This window comes from Halictus rubicundus, chromosome 10 (genome assembly GCF_050948215.1).
Source record: "Halictus rubicundus isolate RS-2024b chromosome 10, iyHalRubi1_principal, whole genome shotgun sequence".
NCBI lineage: Eukaryota > Metazoa > Arthropoda > Insecta > Hymenoptera > Halictidae > Halictus > Halictus rubicundus.
Window position 1 is genome coordinate 7,832,004 of NC_135158.1, and position 14,890 is coordinate 7,846,893.

General features: G+C 36.3%; 2 protein-coding genes across 2 annotated transcripts; one reads left to right on the forward strand and one right to left on the reverse strand.

The window, feature by feature from the left end:
- The first annotated feature begins 1,524 nt into the window (after positions 1-1,524).
- Positions 1,525-5,230, forward strand: LOC143357836 (glutathione S-transferase 1-1-like). Its single transcript, XM_076794469.1, has 6 exons — positions 1,525-1,672; positions 3,533-3,702; positions 4,067-4,125; positions 4,248-4,389; positions 4,723-4,890; positions 4,975-5,230. The coding sequence occupies exons 2-6, from the start codon at positions 3,562-3,564 to the stop codon at positions 5,128-5,130; spliced, it is 666 nt and encodes a 221-aa protein (XP_076650584.1). The 5' UTR covers positions 1,525-1,672; positions 3,533-3,561; the 3' UTR covers positions 5,131-5,230.
- A 1,512-nt stretch (positions 5,231-6,742) lies between these two features.
- On the reverse strand, positions 6,743-14,887 carry LOC143357626 (uncharacterized). Its single transcript, XM_076794146.1, has 15 exons — positions 14,735-14,887; positions 13,537-14,575; positions 12,617-12,869; positions 12,373-12,476; positions 11,698-12,033; positions 11,346-11,621; positions 10,912-10,972; positions 10,800-10,834; positions 9,745-9,801; positions 9,240-9,572; positions 8,777-9,029; positions 8,488-8,588; positions 8,044-8,388; positions 7,338-7,613; positions 6,743-7,051 (listed from the first exon to the last, which is right to left on the reverse strand). The coding sequence occupies exons 2-15, from the start codon at positions 13,852-13,854 to the stop codon at positions 6,989-6,991; spliced, it is 2,811 nt and encodes a 936-aa protein (XP_076650261.1). The 5' UTR covers positions 13,855-14,575; positions 14,735-14,887; the 3' UTR covers positions 6,743-6,988.
- Positions 14,888-14,890: the final 3 nt, after the last annotated feature.

The following is a 14,890-nucleotide window of genomic DNA, read 5'->3' on the forward strand; positions in this document are numbered from 1 at the left end:
CCGAGACCAAGTTCGAAACCAGAGGCTAAACGCCGTTTTCGATCGCGAATCACGCCAATTTTCTCTGCCCCGAGTCATGCGTGAATTATGCGCTCTGTTAAAAATATTCGAGGATCTCCTGTGTTCGGAGGTCCGTCGCAAATGATTATTTATGGCCCAGCGACGCATTGACGGCCGAAAGTGCGATTTCTGATCCCTTTTCGGGGAGACAGTTGTTTTTGTATTTTTCGGTCACAAGAAAATAGTAGTCCTACACGATCTATGTCACAGCACGAACCCGAGGACTGTTGCTTAAGTTTTCAAAAATGTTATGAACTTCACTTTTATGCTCTTGTTAGAATAGTACCGGAGCATTGTTACAGAAAGAAGTAAGATTATTTTAAAAAAAAAATGTTTTTTTCCTAGTACGTCTCAAAGCGGAGAAGCTGTTTTAATTTTACGAGAAGTGAAATTATCACACGACTCGGCGAGTAGTGCAATTGCTATCAAATACGAATCAATTAACCCCGTAATTATGGGAGCCTTGTGTTCTTCGCGATGCGGCCAATTTACTTCGGCGGTAGTCGTCTTTCTGACTCTGCGCTCATTTGCTAATTACTTCGAATCTCGGTTTTACAAGCGTTTTAATTGCCATGTAATACTCGGTAAGCACTAGCTTTTAATCGGCGTTTCCTCTTTTTATGAAACCACAAAAAAGATTCTCTCTGGAAACGAAGTTTCTTTCGTCGTTTTGGACGCGGCATTACGGCGCGGGGCTGTTGTTGCTGTTCTTTAAGCTTCGGTGGATTTCAGTTTAATTTGAAGACAAATTCCGTGATTATCTTTCTGCTTAATTGTAAGACCTGAATCGGAATGTTTATCTTAGGATATTGTACGATTAAAATCATCAATTTTAACTAGAAATTTGTAATATTGCAATACTGGTGTTGGTAGCGTATTTAATTGTATTAAATACATTAAAATAAATGTAATGTAGTACTTTTGATTGAAATGTAAACATTCATTATAAAACATTTGTTATGGTCTTTGTGAAAACAGAAATTTTATTTTCACAGTAGTTTTATTCGACCACTCGAATATTTTGCTAAAAAGTTAGTAACCAGGGTCTTGTACTCATAAATCGATAAAGCAAATATAAAGGAAAACATTTTTAACTATAATAATTCGGTATATTGTTATACTTTGTTATTAAATGGTCTTCCTTTATAACGTCTTACTATTTCTGTCTTTTTGATGAAGAATTTTATTCGATACTCATCTATATACTATGTCAGAAAATGTTATTGAACGTTTTCGAAAATAAGAGAACTATTTAAAGCTGACAGAATGAAATTGCTGCGAAAATATCATAGGTATGCTACAATACAGTATTCTCCCACGGCACGGGGGAAAGAAAAATTACGTTCAGTATAGTAACTGGGGTGACCCACCCTCTATGTTATCTCTACTACTACATTGAATAGTGTCGACAATATAGATCATGTTTATTGTATATAACAGCACAAACGTTGAAGGTCCCACGCTAAGCTCATGTTAGGTCTCTGTCTTTAGTTCGACTATATAAACCGAACAGTGCGAACGTGTTGGATCCCTTCGTCTGCAAAGAAATTATAATTACATCATATACTCATAATCACTGTATCGACTGTCATATTTGCTTCGTGATTACTAGGTAACAATTTCGAAATAATACATCTTACCGTTTGCATGTCATTAGATGCAATAAAAGATGCATCGACATTCTTGACAGAAGTTCAAATTAAACGTGATCAATTTTATAAATCCATAATCGTATCTACTAGATTGTAGCGGATCGTGTTTCTGTCAAGTTTCTATCGAGGCTTCTAGATGAATGGTTTATTCTCATGTATTGATTGCTCGTTAAACGTGCGATGTTATAGTGATGGGTACGAGTTGTAGCTTCGTATTACCTTTGATGTTAACTTCCTCTGTTGTTCAGTAGAAGATAGTGACTAATACTAGATAGTTACTACATTTTTTACTACACTTAATTATCTAGTATCACTAAACTGCGGATTTCATGGATTTATTACGAAATCGAGTAACATTATTACAGTATGAAGATTGGAAGAATTTAAGAATGCTAATAAATATTTCTCTGTATCAATTTTTAGAAACAGAAACCAAATAGGGACCTGGCTATTTTTTAAATAATTTCAATATACTGGAAATACCGTATTGATAATATTATGCATGAAGATATATTTCTTGTCATACACAAGTGTAGCTTGTCTGGTATACTATTTCATATAGTGGCAATAAATTAAAATACACAGCGTTGAAGTTAAAATTGTTGCTTGCGTAAATAATTTTTCTGATTCAATTGAACAAGTTATGAATTTCAAGAATGGCATTTTTATGCGATAAAGTACTCTACATGCTACTTGAAACGTACTTGAAATGTTTTGATACCTTTAATTCCGCCATTCATTCGGAACGTGTACGTCATTGATACGTACATTTAGTTTAACGTAAATTTACTTATAGACGATGGATTTACGAGCTTCAATCAAAAGTAACGGGAACAAAAAGTATGGCAGAATTAAATGGAATATTTTACGATCCTCCCTTTGAACTGCGTCGTTCTCGTCTGAAACAATTTTCAATAAAATCGATGTTTATGGATTCTGCGAGTATCCGCTGTCTCAGGGTCGAGTTTGTAGAATTTTTTAAAATTTTAAAAAATTCCAAAATAACAGAAGAATGAGAACTGCAAACTATACTATGGCCCTGGCATTTTGTTTCACAATTTCATTCACATCGGTGTGAAACACTGTTGTGAATAATTTTTTAAAAACAAAAAGTTGCTCCACAAAATATCAATCCATCGATTCGAGTGACGGGAAGACGTGTGAAAATCGTCCGTGCAATGAATAGTATCTAGATAAACATTCTATGTTTAAAAATCAATGAGTTTACAAAAGCGGTAGACGTTTACATGAATTCATACATGGACAGAATAATTCATGAGAACTGGATTGAAGTAGACGTTTAGTATCTCGGAATAGTTTCACTGCTTGGAAAAGGAAGTCGAAAATAGTCCTGAATTTTCTTGAACTGTGCAACCTAAGTTACTTCACTCAATGTCAGTTGCACCTGGTCTAAATTCGCATAATTCGAAATGCCTCTACAATATTGCCGACAACAGTTTCATATCGTTAAAACATCTTGTAACAAACTTTTTCTTAAATATAGGCTTCTATTTTTATGTTCATCAAGTAAATGTAACAAATATGTCTCCCCGTACTGTTTAATCTTAAATCCGCGGTGCTTTTGTTATTGTCAACAAGGTGTCCTTTCAATATTGATCAAAATTCCTGGAACGATTTATTCAGTAAACACCTCTATTGTTATCCTCGCCATTTTCAATTCACAGTGTTTTTATGTCCACATCGATATCGCCCGATATCCATGAAACGATAAAATCAACTGAAGTGTTAGCAACAAAAAGCGATCGATAGAATGTATGTTTTCGTATTCAATAATAGAGTATTCGACGACCACTCTGCAGAGGTGATTCATGAATTTCTCATCCTAACAATGGCGGTGGATTTATATTATGTGGCAACGAGTTCGCCTTGCAGAGCAGTTCTTCTAACGGCGGAAGCGATTGGGTTCCCTTTAAACCTGAAGGAAGTCAATTTGATGGCCGGCGACCATTTGAAGCCAGAATACGAACAGGTTGGTATAAACAGTGATTTTTGTTGGTTTCATTCCTGTTTGAATTTCTCCGTAAAAGGAGCATGCCGCTAAACTGCAAGTTAAACATGAATCGTCGACGGACGATTGCTGTTTCAGCTTTTCGAGGGCGTCGAGAAAGGACCGGTAAAATATTTAGTTTCAACCTTCGGCGACTGATTTAGTGTGAATTGTTATTTAAACGATAATTAACGAATCAATTTAATTCTAGCAATCTAGAATTCACAAGCTTCGGTTTTCATTTCGTTTTCATTTTCCGTTTTGTTTCTGTGCTGTTGGTTACATGGTTCGAGGCGAGATAAGCTCCAGTAAGCAATCAACTAAAATTCGAAATAATCTGTTACAGATAAATCCACAGAAAACCGTTCCCTTTCTCGTGGATGGCGACTTTAAGCTCTCCGAGAGGTCTGTAATTAATGATTTCATGTTGCACGCTATTTAATCATTTGGTGAAAACAACAATGTCAAATCGAATGAGAAATCGTATACTTTCGCGAGTTCATTTCTTCGTGGGTTCCTTGTTGCAGCCGGGCCATCATGTCATACTTGGTGGACGAGTATGGCAAAAACCCTAGATTGAATCCGCAAACGCCGAATGCTCGGGCTTTGGTCAATCATCGGTTGCATTTCGACCTTGGCACTCTGTACCATGCCCTGGCCAATTACTATGCAAGTATTCGGATGTTCTGAAAATTTTCTGTCACATTTACAAGCGTTCTTTCTACAGATTTAAAATCTTGTTAACGATCATAAACGTTGATTTCTTATCGTTTATTTTTATCTTCGTGTAATATTATTTGATGAACGGTAAGAATGGTGTGCCATGAGCATCTTGAAGTAGAAATGGCCATTCGTGGTCAGACACACTCTTTGTACACAAATCATAGGCACTCAAAAGCAGTTTGATATCTACTTTCATTGACAATGATATTTTGCATAAAAGAATTGTATATATGTAGCTGACTTTAAAGTTATATAAAACCACTGAAAAAATTTGTTTAGTACCCGGTTGCGTTCGGCAAAGCCGATGAATACGATCCAGAGATGTACACAAAATTACGAGCTGCGTTCGAAATTTTGAATATTTTCTTGGAAGGACAGGAGTATGTTGCTGGACGTTATTTAACCATTGCTGATCTAGCATTGGCTGCGACAGTGTCCACCATAGAGGTAATATCAACACCGCAATATTTTGGTTTAATAAACGAGAGTAGACCAATATTATTTATTGTTTCGTATGTGTGTTCACTGTAGGCTTTTGGCTTTGATATGGAGGAGTACCATAACGTGGCCAGATGGATGGAGAAAATGAAGACGTCTGCACCTGGGTATCGCAAAGCTAATGGCGAGGGGCTGTTACTGTTGAAGAAATTCCTTGAAGACTCGAAGAACGCGGAACCGGATGAATAATTGCATTGTATTTACTCGAAAATATGAAAAATGTATAGAAATAAAATAAATTGAATAATTTAGAGGCGATTCACTATTAAAAAATCAGTTGAAATGTAAAGTCTGCAGTTCAGTCTGGTCGCGCCATCCGTGATAAAATGCTCAAACTGGTAGATAAACGTTATCGTTCTATGAAAGTACCCTCGGATGGTATTTGATATAGAATAGCATAAGGTATTGACAGAGACGAGGTATAAGAAGAGACATAACACCTTATGAGCTTTTCTATACTGGATCACACGGTTTTACCGACTCGATATTTTACGACCAAATATAGCGTCCTCTTATCATGGTCAATAGTTATCTGAGAAACTCTTCACTGGCTGTTTCGGTCAGAAACTAAATTTTTTATCATATCGTATTTCGCGTCTGTGTCCATCACACATTTCCATAGGGGTACTAAGGTTTAAGAACAAACACTAGCACATTTCGTAACTACAAAATTAATTTATAACACGATGTTATGCAGAGGGAATAGATTCAACATATTCTAAAAAATTTATTTACAAAATTCGGAATGACCATGCTTTAAAAATTATTCTGTGTCTCGAATACTATGAGCTGTCTTTAATGAAAAATTAGGTGGTCAGGTATAGTCGTGTGAGTGCTTGTCGACATCATTGGCAAAAGTTATTGTTATAAACATTAAACAGCCAGAAATAATAAATTCATTATTGAATTGTGTTTGATAAATCAGTGCGTGCGAATATTTATGGTTTAAAAGTTACTCTGTGCCTCGAGTTCTATTACTTATTTTTACTAAAAAATTAGATGACAAGATGGTCAAGAGAGAGCTTGTTGATATCATTACCAAAAGAAATTGTTATAAACATTAAACAGCCAGAAATAATAAATTCATTAGTGAATTGTGTTTGATAAATCAGTGCGTGCGAATATTTATGGTTTAAAAGTTACTCTTAAACTTCACCTTCTTGGTAAGCTCCTGTCAATTATTAACAGAAACACACAGTTTTTGTTTCGGAGTACCATTTCATTCAATGAACAAAGGCAATTCTTTTTCTGGATTTCTAATTAAAATTTTCTTCTGAACTTTCCGAAGTTCCTGTTCTTGAAATTGATATTTTGTGCCTTCCTGTTCTTAAAATTGATTATTTCCGACCGGAGGTCCCTTCATTTATTATAGGTACATATATGGTCTAAGCTTCTCGTGGATCTACAACTTGCAACATTTACCGTTCGTCAGCGTAGAGGTCGCAAGAAATCTAGTTGTTGTTAACGATGTCGGTATTTCAGATCGTGAGACACGAAACCTCATATGGTCATTGGTCTACTTCTATACCTCGTCTGTGTCTGTGTCTGCGTTAATCTGTCGGTAACAATCGGGACAAGCTTCGCTTTGTTCCGCGGATGGTGTTACCAGTCAAATCTTTCTTGCCAGTATGTATTTGCATTGTATCTATTTTACAATAATTCTTTTCCTGCTTACATAAAATTAAAATGAGATTTCTCGATAATTATACTTCATGGATTAGTGCCATAAACGTAACTAGAGTTAAGTCTAGAAAAGGAAGATTGACTTCAGCGGAATAAAATTTTCAATCCTTTCCTTATTTTTATTTTGAATAATATTTTCCCTCCATATGAAGAGTTTTTTTTTATTTCAAACCGAGTGAAAAAGTTCCAATATTTAATCGCGTGATTGATTATACTAATTTTCTACAATAATGAAACTCTACATAATTGCAGTAATAACACGTTTTTGCATTTTATTAAACTATCGCTCGTTTGTTTAAACTTTCATCAGTCTATAAAACGATAAAATATTTACTGTTCTTTACACAACTGGGATGAAACATGTTCACGTTCCAGAATCACTAGATTCTTTCAACAGTGTAAAGTATGATACTCCAGTACTTAATACCTGTAACAAGCAGAAATGTATCAGTTAATTTGATTAATTAGATAATATTTTCAGGACCATGGCCAAGATATATTGACTCTTTATTGACCCATATTCAGAATTCTTCCTCCACCTTCAGATATTAATTTTGCTTCATCTTATATTTTCCTTCCAATTCTTCGGTTCTAATCACATTATCCAGCCTACTCTATTTTGGAAGATTGTTCAGGTTTGTAATTGAAAGCTTTCCAAACTATAATTTCTTCGAAATTGTAACCCAATAATATAAATGCATTGCATCGAATACCTTAGTGTAGGTCTCGAGGGAAACAGGGAAAAATTTGTAGGCGGCGATATAACAAGGTTCACTGGACTTCATGAGAAGAAATAGCAGGTCGTTCCTGATCTTTTTTCCATGTTTGCTCATCGGAAAATAAGTCCATGGAATTGCATACGCCGACTCAGCCACTTTCGCGCTCTCATGGATCAAACCATCGCAACTGTACGTGAACATTAACAATTGCGCGAGGCAGCCGAGCATGTGAAACACAAAAGTCATTTTTTTCGACGGTAGTACATCTGCCTGTAAAATGTATATCGCATTTATTAGTTCGGCGAGTGTGCCATCGAAGAAAATCGAGAGACCCCTACTTTCAAAGTATGATTCACTTAAAGAACTCGCAGTACCTTCAAAATAGAATCTTATCAGAAGCATGTTTCATTCTGCTTTGAAAACATGATTACAGATACAGAAACTAAAATTACAAAGTTCCATTTATTTTACAACATTATTAGCTTCAGAATTTTTAAATCAAGAGTATTTCCATTGTACAAACAATTTTCAATATATACAATTTACTATCGTGTATGCCTTCGTGTAATTAATTTCTCGAGAGTACCGATAAAAACTGCACACACTTTCTTTGAATTGTAAAATTTCTTTCAAAGCGAATGTGTCGAAAAATATTATTTCCAGCATGATAGCAATTAAATGAAACAGTGAGTATACTAACCATTAGCAGCTGATACGCGTCGAGGCAGAGTGTCAGGGTAAATATTATAACTTGTCCTAAAGCATAAATATTAAACACCTTGTTAAGCTTCTTGCAATACGCAAGAAGAGCCTGGTGCTGTCGAATGTACGTCTTGAACGTGGCGTAGCAGTCAGCACCATAATTCGAATCATTCGAGTGTGAATTTGAAGACATTTGAACGAGTCCTTCTGAACAGTAAGTACTCTTCAGGCTCTCGAGTCTATGATGCAGAATACGAAATTGCGTGGCTACGTGTAGATTCATGATGCACAGAAAATTGTCGTAGCTGTGGTATACCACGCCGATTTTCAACGTGCAAAAGACCTGTACTAAAACAGAGCCCGAAATAGAAATAATTATGAGCATATTAATCATTTATTTCCAATGCACATGAACTGTCGATCGAAAATTGAATAGTCGTACCTGAGCAATATAGACGATCTCGTAATACGGTGAAAAAGCAATTACGTTCATCCACATGTTCACAATCAGTATTCTATCTGACTCATTTCTGCCTATGTTTTCTGTAATAATAAAAAATTGGCACTTAGGTTTGAGGAACAAGTTAAACAGAAGCAAACCGAATCCTAAACAATTTAATCAACGTCTTTGTAAATCTGACATGTAAGAGCTGAAAACATATACAACACGAAAGATTTAAAAATTATTAAATCGTAAACATTTAATTAGATGCGCTTGAAAAACGATTTACCAAAAAATGGGATCGCGGCGTAGCCTAATACCGTTGCATGTGTAAGGATGGTAAAGCTGCAGATGAAAATCCTGGAAGTGTTTTTGCAAGCCGTCAACAGATTTCTCTCGTATTCAGTGTACTCCGAGTTTAAGAATTTACGTTGCAAATAGAGAATCAAGTTAAAAAATTCGTTCTTGTATGGATATATAGCGGTCAACTTGAAGAGGCTGGTGAATATTGATACAGCAGTGACCGTGTAGTACAGTTGTGTCTGTGAACAAAGACAGATTACAGATTTGTTCAAATAAAATTCGAAAAGCGTTCTACTCCCATAGTTCTTTCTATAATATTCAAAAGAAAGAAAGACTAAATTTTAGAAAATTTATAGAAAGACTAAACAACGTTGCTTGCCATTTTGAAAAAATAAATAAGTTTATCTCATTTTATCGGCAGAAGAAAAACCAGCAATACGTATACTCACGTTGAAATCTGGACTCATGAACATAACATCAAACACCGCGCCACATATCATATAAATGAACTGGACGTACGTAATCACTATTATAATATAACTGAATATCTTCTCGCGTCCAGTTGCTATCCAGAATCCGAAATACTTCAAAAACGGGATCGTTAAGTTTACAGAAAAATCGTTGAACTTCTGTTCAGCGATTCTGTTCATCGTGTTCAATTGTTCCGGAGAATTGGTAATTCGGGAGATGGTTAACGGTTGTTTCAAAATCAGCGCGAATAGAGCGAAACGATTATGGTTAATATGTGCCAATCTACATAGAAATGTTCCGCTTTTGTTCCTCTTTCACTCGCAATTGTCCTCGCCCTTCGCCGCATCGCTGACAGAAAAGCGAAATCGAGCACACCAACTGTCAAGCACGATCATTAGGAGGTGGGGATGACGATATTATTATCGCGTGGTTGCTAAGGTTCGATTATGACGGACAAATGCTATGCGCTTCGATGACAATTACTGCTCTTTCCACAGAGAACTGTAGTTTATTCATTATCGCGAAATCTATTGTCACATCCTTCGTAATATTCAATTGGAAATTGAAATTGAAATATTCGTCGGAATTGGCATTTGTTAGTTATAGACAATGTGTGCGAGCTTTTATTGTAAATTCGGGAAATGTTGTATTGTTCTATCGTGCCCACAATAATGTATTAAGAAGACACAAATTGTTGTCGAAACCGAATTATTTCTTCCGTTATGTTCAGACAGAGAAACATTAACGTACATTAAACAAATTATGACTTAGAATGAAATTATTTCTTAGAAATGAATGCTACTACCAGGTGTCACACATTTATTATAATTACCATTACTTCTTCTTTGTATAGACACACGCACAAGTTTTACACAATGAGTAGTTTGTTTATGCACTCGCGAAAAGTTTGTTCGTAATAAATAGACTGTGAAACTGTGAACCTATGAACCTATGAACTTCAATCATATTTACTAAAATTATTTATGAGTAAAATAAAATATTTAAGAATGAATGCGACACTTTAAGAATGAATGCACTATGCCATGATAAAAGACTGCACGATATGATACTTGGGACTATCGAAAAGGGACTGCAGGAGACGTATACTTATTGTCGGAAATATTGATGACACGCTGAAGTGCATTGCAAGTTTGAATATTATATAGTATGTATTCATCGAGCGTTACGAGAAGTTTCGATTTTATTTGATCTTTGATCTTTAATATTGCGTTTGAATAAATAACACGACGCATGTCGAACCCTAATTGATACTCCTCAAAATGGCGTATAGAGACGTTGAATCATGCAGGGGATAGTCTAAAACACGACAGATACATTCGACGAGGAAAGGGAATCGTACGTTTGCAGAAAAGTTTGCCAGGACATCGTGGTAGTATACGATAAACTGTCAGTGAAAGAACATGAACGTAGAAATCATGGAGGTAAGCTGAAATGTGTCTAGTCCATCCAGTTATCCTTCCATGATAAATAACTGCAATTATTTAATCCATTGTGTTTCTTTTTAATATCATATCTACTTCAATTCTTATAAATTCATACTTAATTTGTATATCTATATACAATATGCGGCACAACAGGATTAAAAAGTTGTATGTATACGTCGTTACTGACGCGAAAAATATTACGAACCCATTTGGTGAGAAGAGTTCTGTTTCAACAGTGTGAAGTATGACATTGCAGTGCTGAGTACCTGCAACACCAGAAACTCGATCATGCTCTGGGTATTTGTGATTAAAAAATCTATAACTTACTAGGCCTATATTAGTGACACTTATTTTTAAAGCATAATGAGTATTAAAAAAAAGATATTAAATTTTTTTCATCTTTTTGTGAAGAAATCTGTCAGTCTACGTTACAATCAGAGTCTATAATACGCGAGACTATATTATACATTCGTAGCTAATAAAAATCTCAAAAATAATAGAATACAAAATTCTGCAGAGTTTTATATAATTTTCGGATCTACTGGAAGTTTTCTTTTAACTTTGATTTTTGTAATTATCAAAGTCCACTGTGTACCGATGACCTAGACTACTGAATGGAACAAAATTATTCATAATTACGCTCGTGTAAGTTTCCAGTGAAACTGCAAAGAATTTGTTGGCGGTCAGACAACATGGTCGCCTCGTTCTCATCAAGACAAACTGTAAATCCCTTCGAAATTGTTTTCCATATTTATCCATGGGGAACTTGACCCACGGGACTGCGTATGCTGCCGTGGATATGGCTGCACTTTCGCGTATCAAGCAATCGCAACTGTACGTGAACATCAGCAGCTGACACATGCTCGAGGTCAACAGGTTCACGAATATAATGCGCCTCGTTATCGGCACGTCTGCCTACAAGTATGTACCAAAATGTAGTTTTAACAATATAGCAAGACACTCTGAGCAGAGAATTGATTACCACACTGACCAAGATCGCCTGATATCCCACGAAGCAAATCAGCAAGCTGAAAGTCAGCACTTGCGCGAGCACAATCGGTCTGAAGATGTGTTCAAGCTCGGCGCAGTACGCAATGAGCGCTTGATGTTGTCGCACGTAACTTTTGAAAGTGTAGTAATGCTTCTCCTGCGAATCTAGCGAACAATCGCTCCATTTTTCGTGCTTTCCATCGGCGCTCTGCAATCTGTGCATGTTCTTCAATCTGTTCTGCAATATGCGGAACTGACCGGCCACGTGCAGGTTCATGATGCACAGGAAATTGTCGCAGCAAATGTAACACACGCCCACGTGGTACAGGGATAGAACCTGAGTGAAATAACAAAGCGGAGGGTTGCGACGAAAAGTATTTCGTCTTCGCTAACCGCATGAATTAGAAGAAAATGGCATGTCACTAAAGAGTTTCCATTTTGCAATCAAGGTAAAAAACAAACTGTATTAGAAACTGTTCGCATATTGTTCTGTGTGGTACAATGGTGTCCCTTTATCTATTTTTGAGACAAAACCATTTTTTGGAAAAATTTAAATGACGGTGTGACGGACATCAGAGCAATTGCACGCTTGTCTATACATTGTAATCGATTAAAACAATAATTCTTCTCAACAAAATGGTACGACAATGATTTTCTTCGTGAGATTAATAGTCACCTGCAATGCAAAAGTTATTTCAAAGTATGGCGTCATGGTCCACGGAAAATCGATCCACATGTTGAACGGCAGTATCCTGTCGGAGTCATTTTTGCCAACATTTGCTAAAACAGAAAGTTTTAAGGAATTGATTAAACACTTCGCACAGATTGCCATTTATTCTTCGTACGAAGCATTTATTATATTAAGTACAAATGTGCTAATGTTCATTTAAATGATCACAGTTACAGGGTTGTTGATTTACCTACAATTGGCCTGATCGCGTAACCCATGATGGAGGCTTCCGTGAAGAAAGTGAAGATGCAGATGAAGTAAGTGCAAATGCGTTTCCAACTGACAAAGATCATTTGCTCGTATGGTGCATAGTTCGTGTGCCAAAAGTTTCTGTCCATGTACTCGACCAAACCGAGAAATTTCTTTTTGTGCAACGATATGATGAATATCTTGAGCAAGGCGATGTTCAGGCACATAATATTGCATGCGATGTACGTTCGAGCCTGCAACAAAAACGACTATTTAGTAGGTATTCGGTTTCAGACTCGATATCTTCAATTTAAAAAATGGAAAACTTAAAGAAAATTAGAAACTGATAATATGGGGATTATTATTGGGCATTGTGATTAATAAACTGTGAATCTTTGTGACTAGAATGCAAATTAATTGATCGTGAATTTTACACGCGAACGACTAGCCTGAAAATCTTTATAGAATATAAAAATTGTTCAAATTAGTTAACAAGTTTAGTAACTGAAAAATGATATAATGACAATTTTGTGAATGCATAAAATCTACAGTCTAACTATAATATACGTATGTAAATTGCTAAAATTGTACGTACTCAAAAATAATGATCAAGTTTGAAAAAATCATGGTTGCGACAAATGCATAAAATGAAAAATCATTTCAATAAAGACATCTCACGTTTCTGCAACAGAAAGAAGAACAAACCACCAAAAATTGTCCTCATTCATTCATTTGTGTGCACCTGCACGATCGGTCTCTACAAAAATGCATATCTGGTTTTCTATTGTGCATTATAGAATTGTGTGTAATATTATGAACACTCTGACGGCCGCGGTTTTCACAAAAAGGTTTGCTCTTGCCACCGGGCATATTAAATTATGAACTAGATGAAGGGCCCGATTAAAATTCCCAGACACTTACACCAAAGTCATCCCACGTGTGAAAAAGGTCCTCCGCCTGCACCCACACGCCGAAAACAATAGCGATCACGGTATAGATTAGCGTGCCATTCCTCAAACGTTCTTCGAAACGATTGTCCGCGAACCAAATGCCGACGCACTTCATCAAGATAGCTGATAGAACGATAGAGAAACCTTTGCCATGCTTTAAACCCATGGCGAATTCCAAATAGCCGCATTCGAATAGCTGGATTTCGAATTTCGAGACCGGCGATCTTTCCGTTGATAATCGGCATAGATCAGAAGCGATCGATCTTGCCCGTCTTTGATCTGTGGTCATCTTTTATTCGCCTATTATGTGCTCTGTATTCATTCTTAATGCAGTCTTTATAGCAAGAGGGCGGCCTGGGCTCGTGCAACCGCCAATTGCTACTTTTGAATACGGCAGCCATGCAAGGGACGGATGAGTTATTCACGATTCAGGGGACATAGCGCTGTTGCGTTGAACGGTAGTCAGCGATCGGACTTTTTGATAAAGAAAGGCTCTTTTCTGGCGAAAAAAGAATGGCCTTCCTTGGAAAGAAAAAAGGAACTGTAGCTTCTGTGGGGAGAGCGGCTGTTGCAACGCGACACTGTGGGACATACTGCGAAATAACTGATACATAACATGCTTTGTTCAGATATTTTATTGGGTAAGTATTTTTATTTACAATGGTGAAGAGACTAAACGCTTTGTACACCATTTTTGTTCGGCGTTCGTGAAGGCTTCGTTCGGAACACTGTGTTGTTAATAAGCTGCGTGCAGTTAAACGTGTAGTTATTTAGCATATAGTACTGTCTATAAATTTTGTACAAATTTTACTTTCGCTACGAACCTGATGCAGATGCTTGATCGTTCCTCTCTCTCCCTAATTTCAAGCTCAACTATTTTCACCTCCCTAAAGATTAAAGATACCAGACAACGTGTGTCGAATTTGTCTCAAGCACTGTGCGAGCAGGTTGTTAATTATGTTTCCCTTGTGAAGAACTGAAGTATTATAGAGAGTACGACAGGGTGAAGCCTGCAACAGTAAGACTTGTAATTGTCCCACAAAATTCTTGTCTAATCAATATATTCGTCAGTTTGTTGTAACTTTAAGAAAGTAAAACATTACACATTCCGGTTCACGTTACACGAGTCCGTTGTAGAGGTAGAAATATCTATTACTATGGTCCAGTACCTCGAACATTCGAATTTTCTTGTAAACGATTTAAGTATTATAATATACGCGTCCAAGTTTATATCCAAAGTGAACAATTTCGTACAACATTTACAGTAAAATGTTCAACATTTCCTTGAAATACTGAAACTAAACATCTTCAACCAATACTGTGGA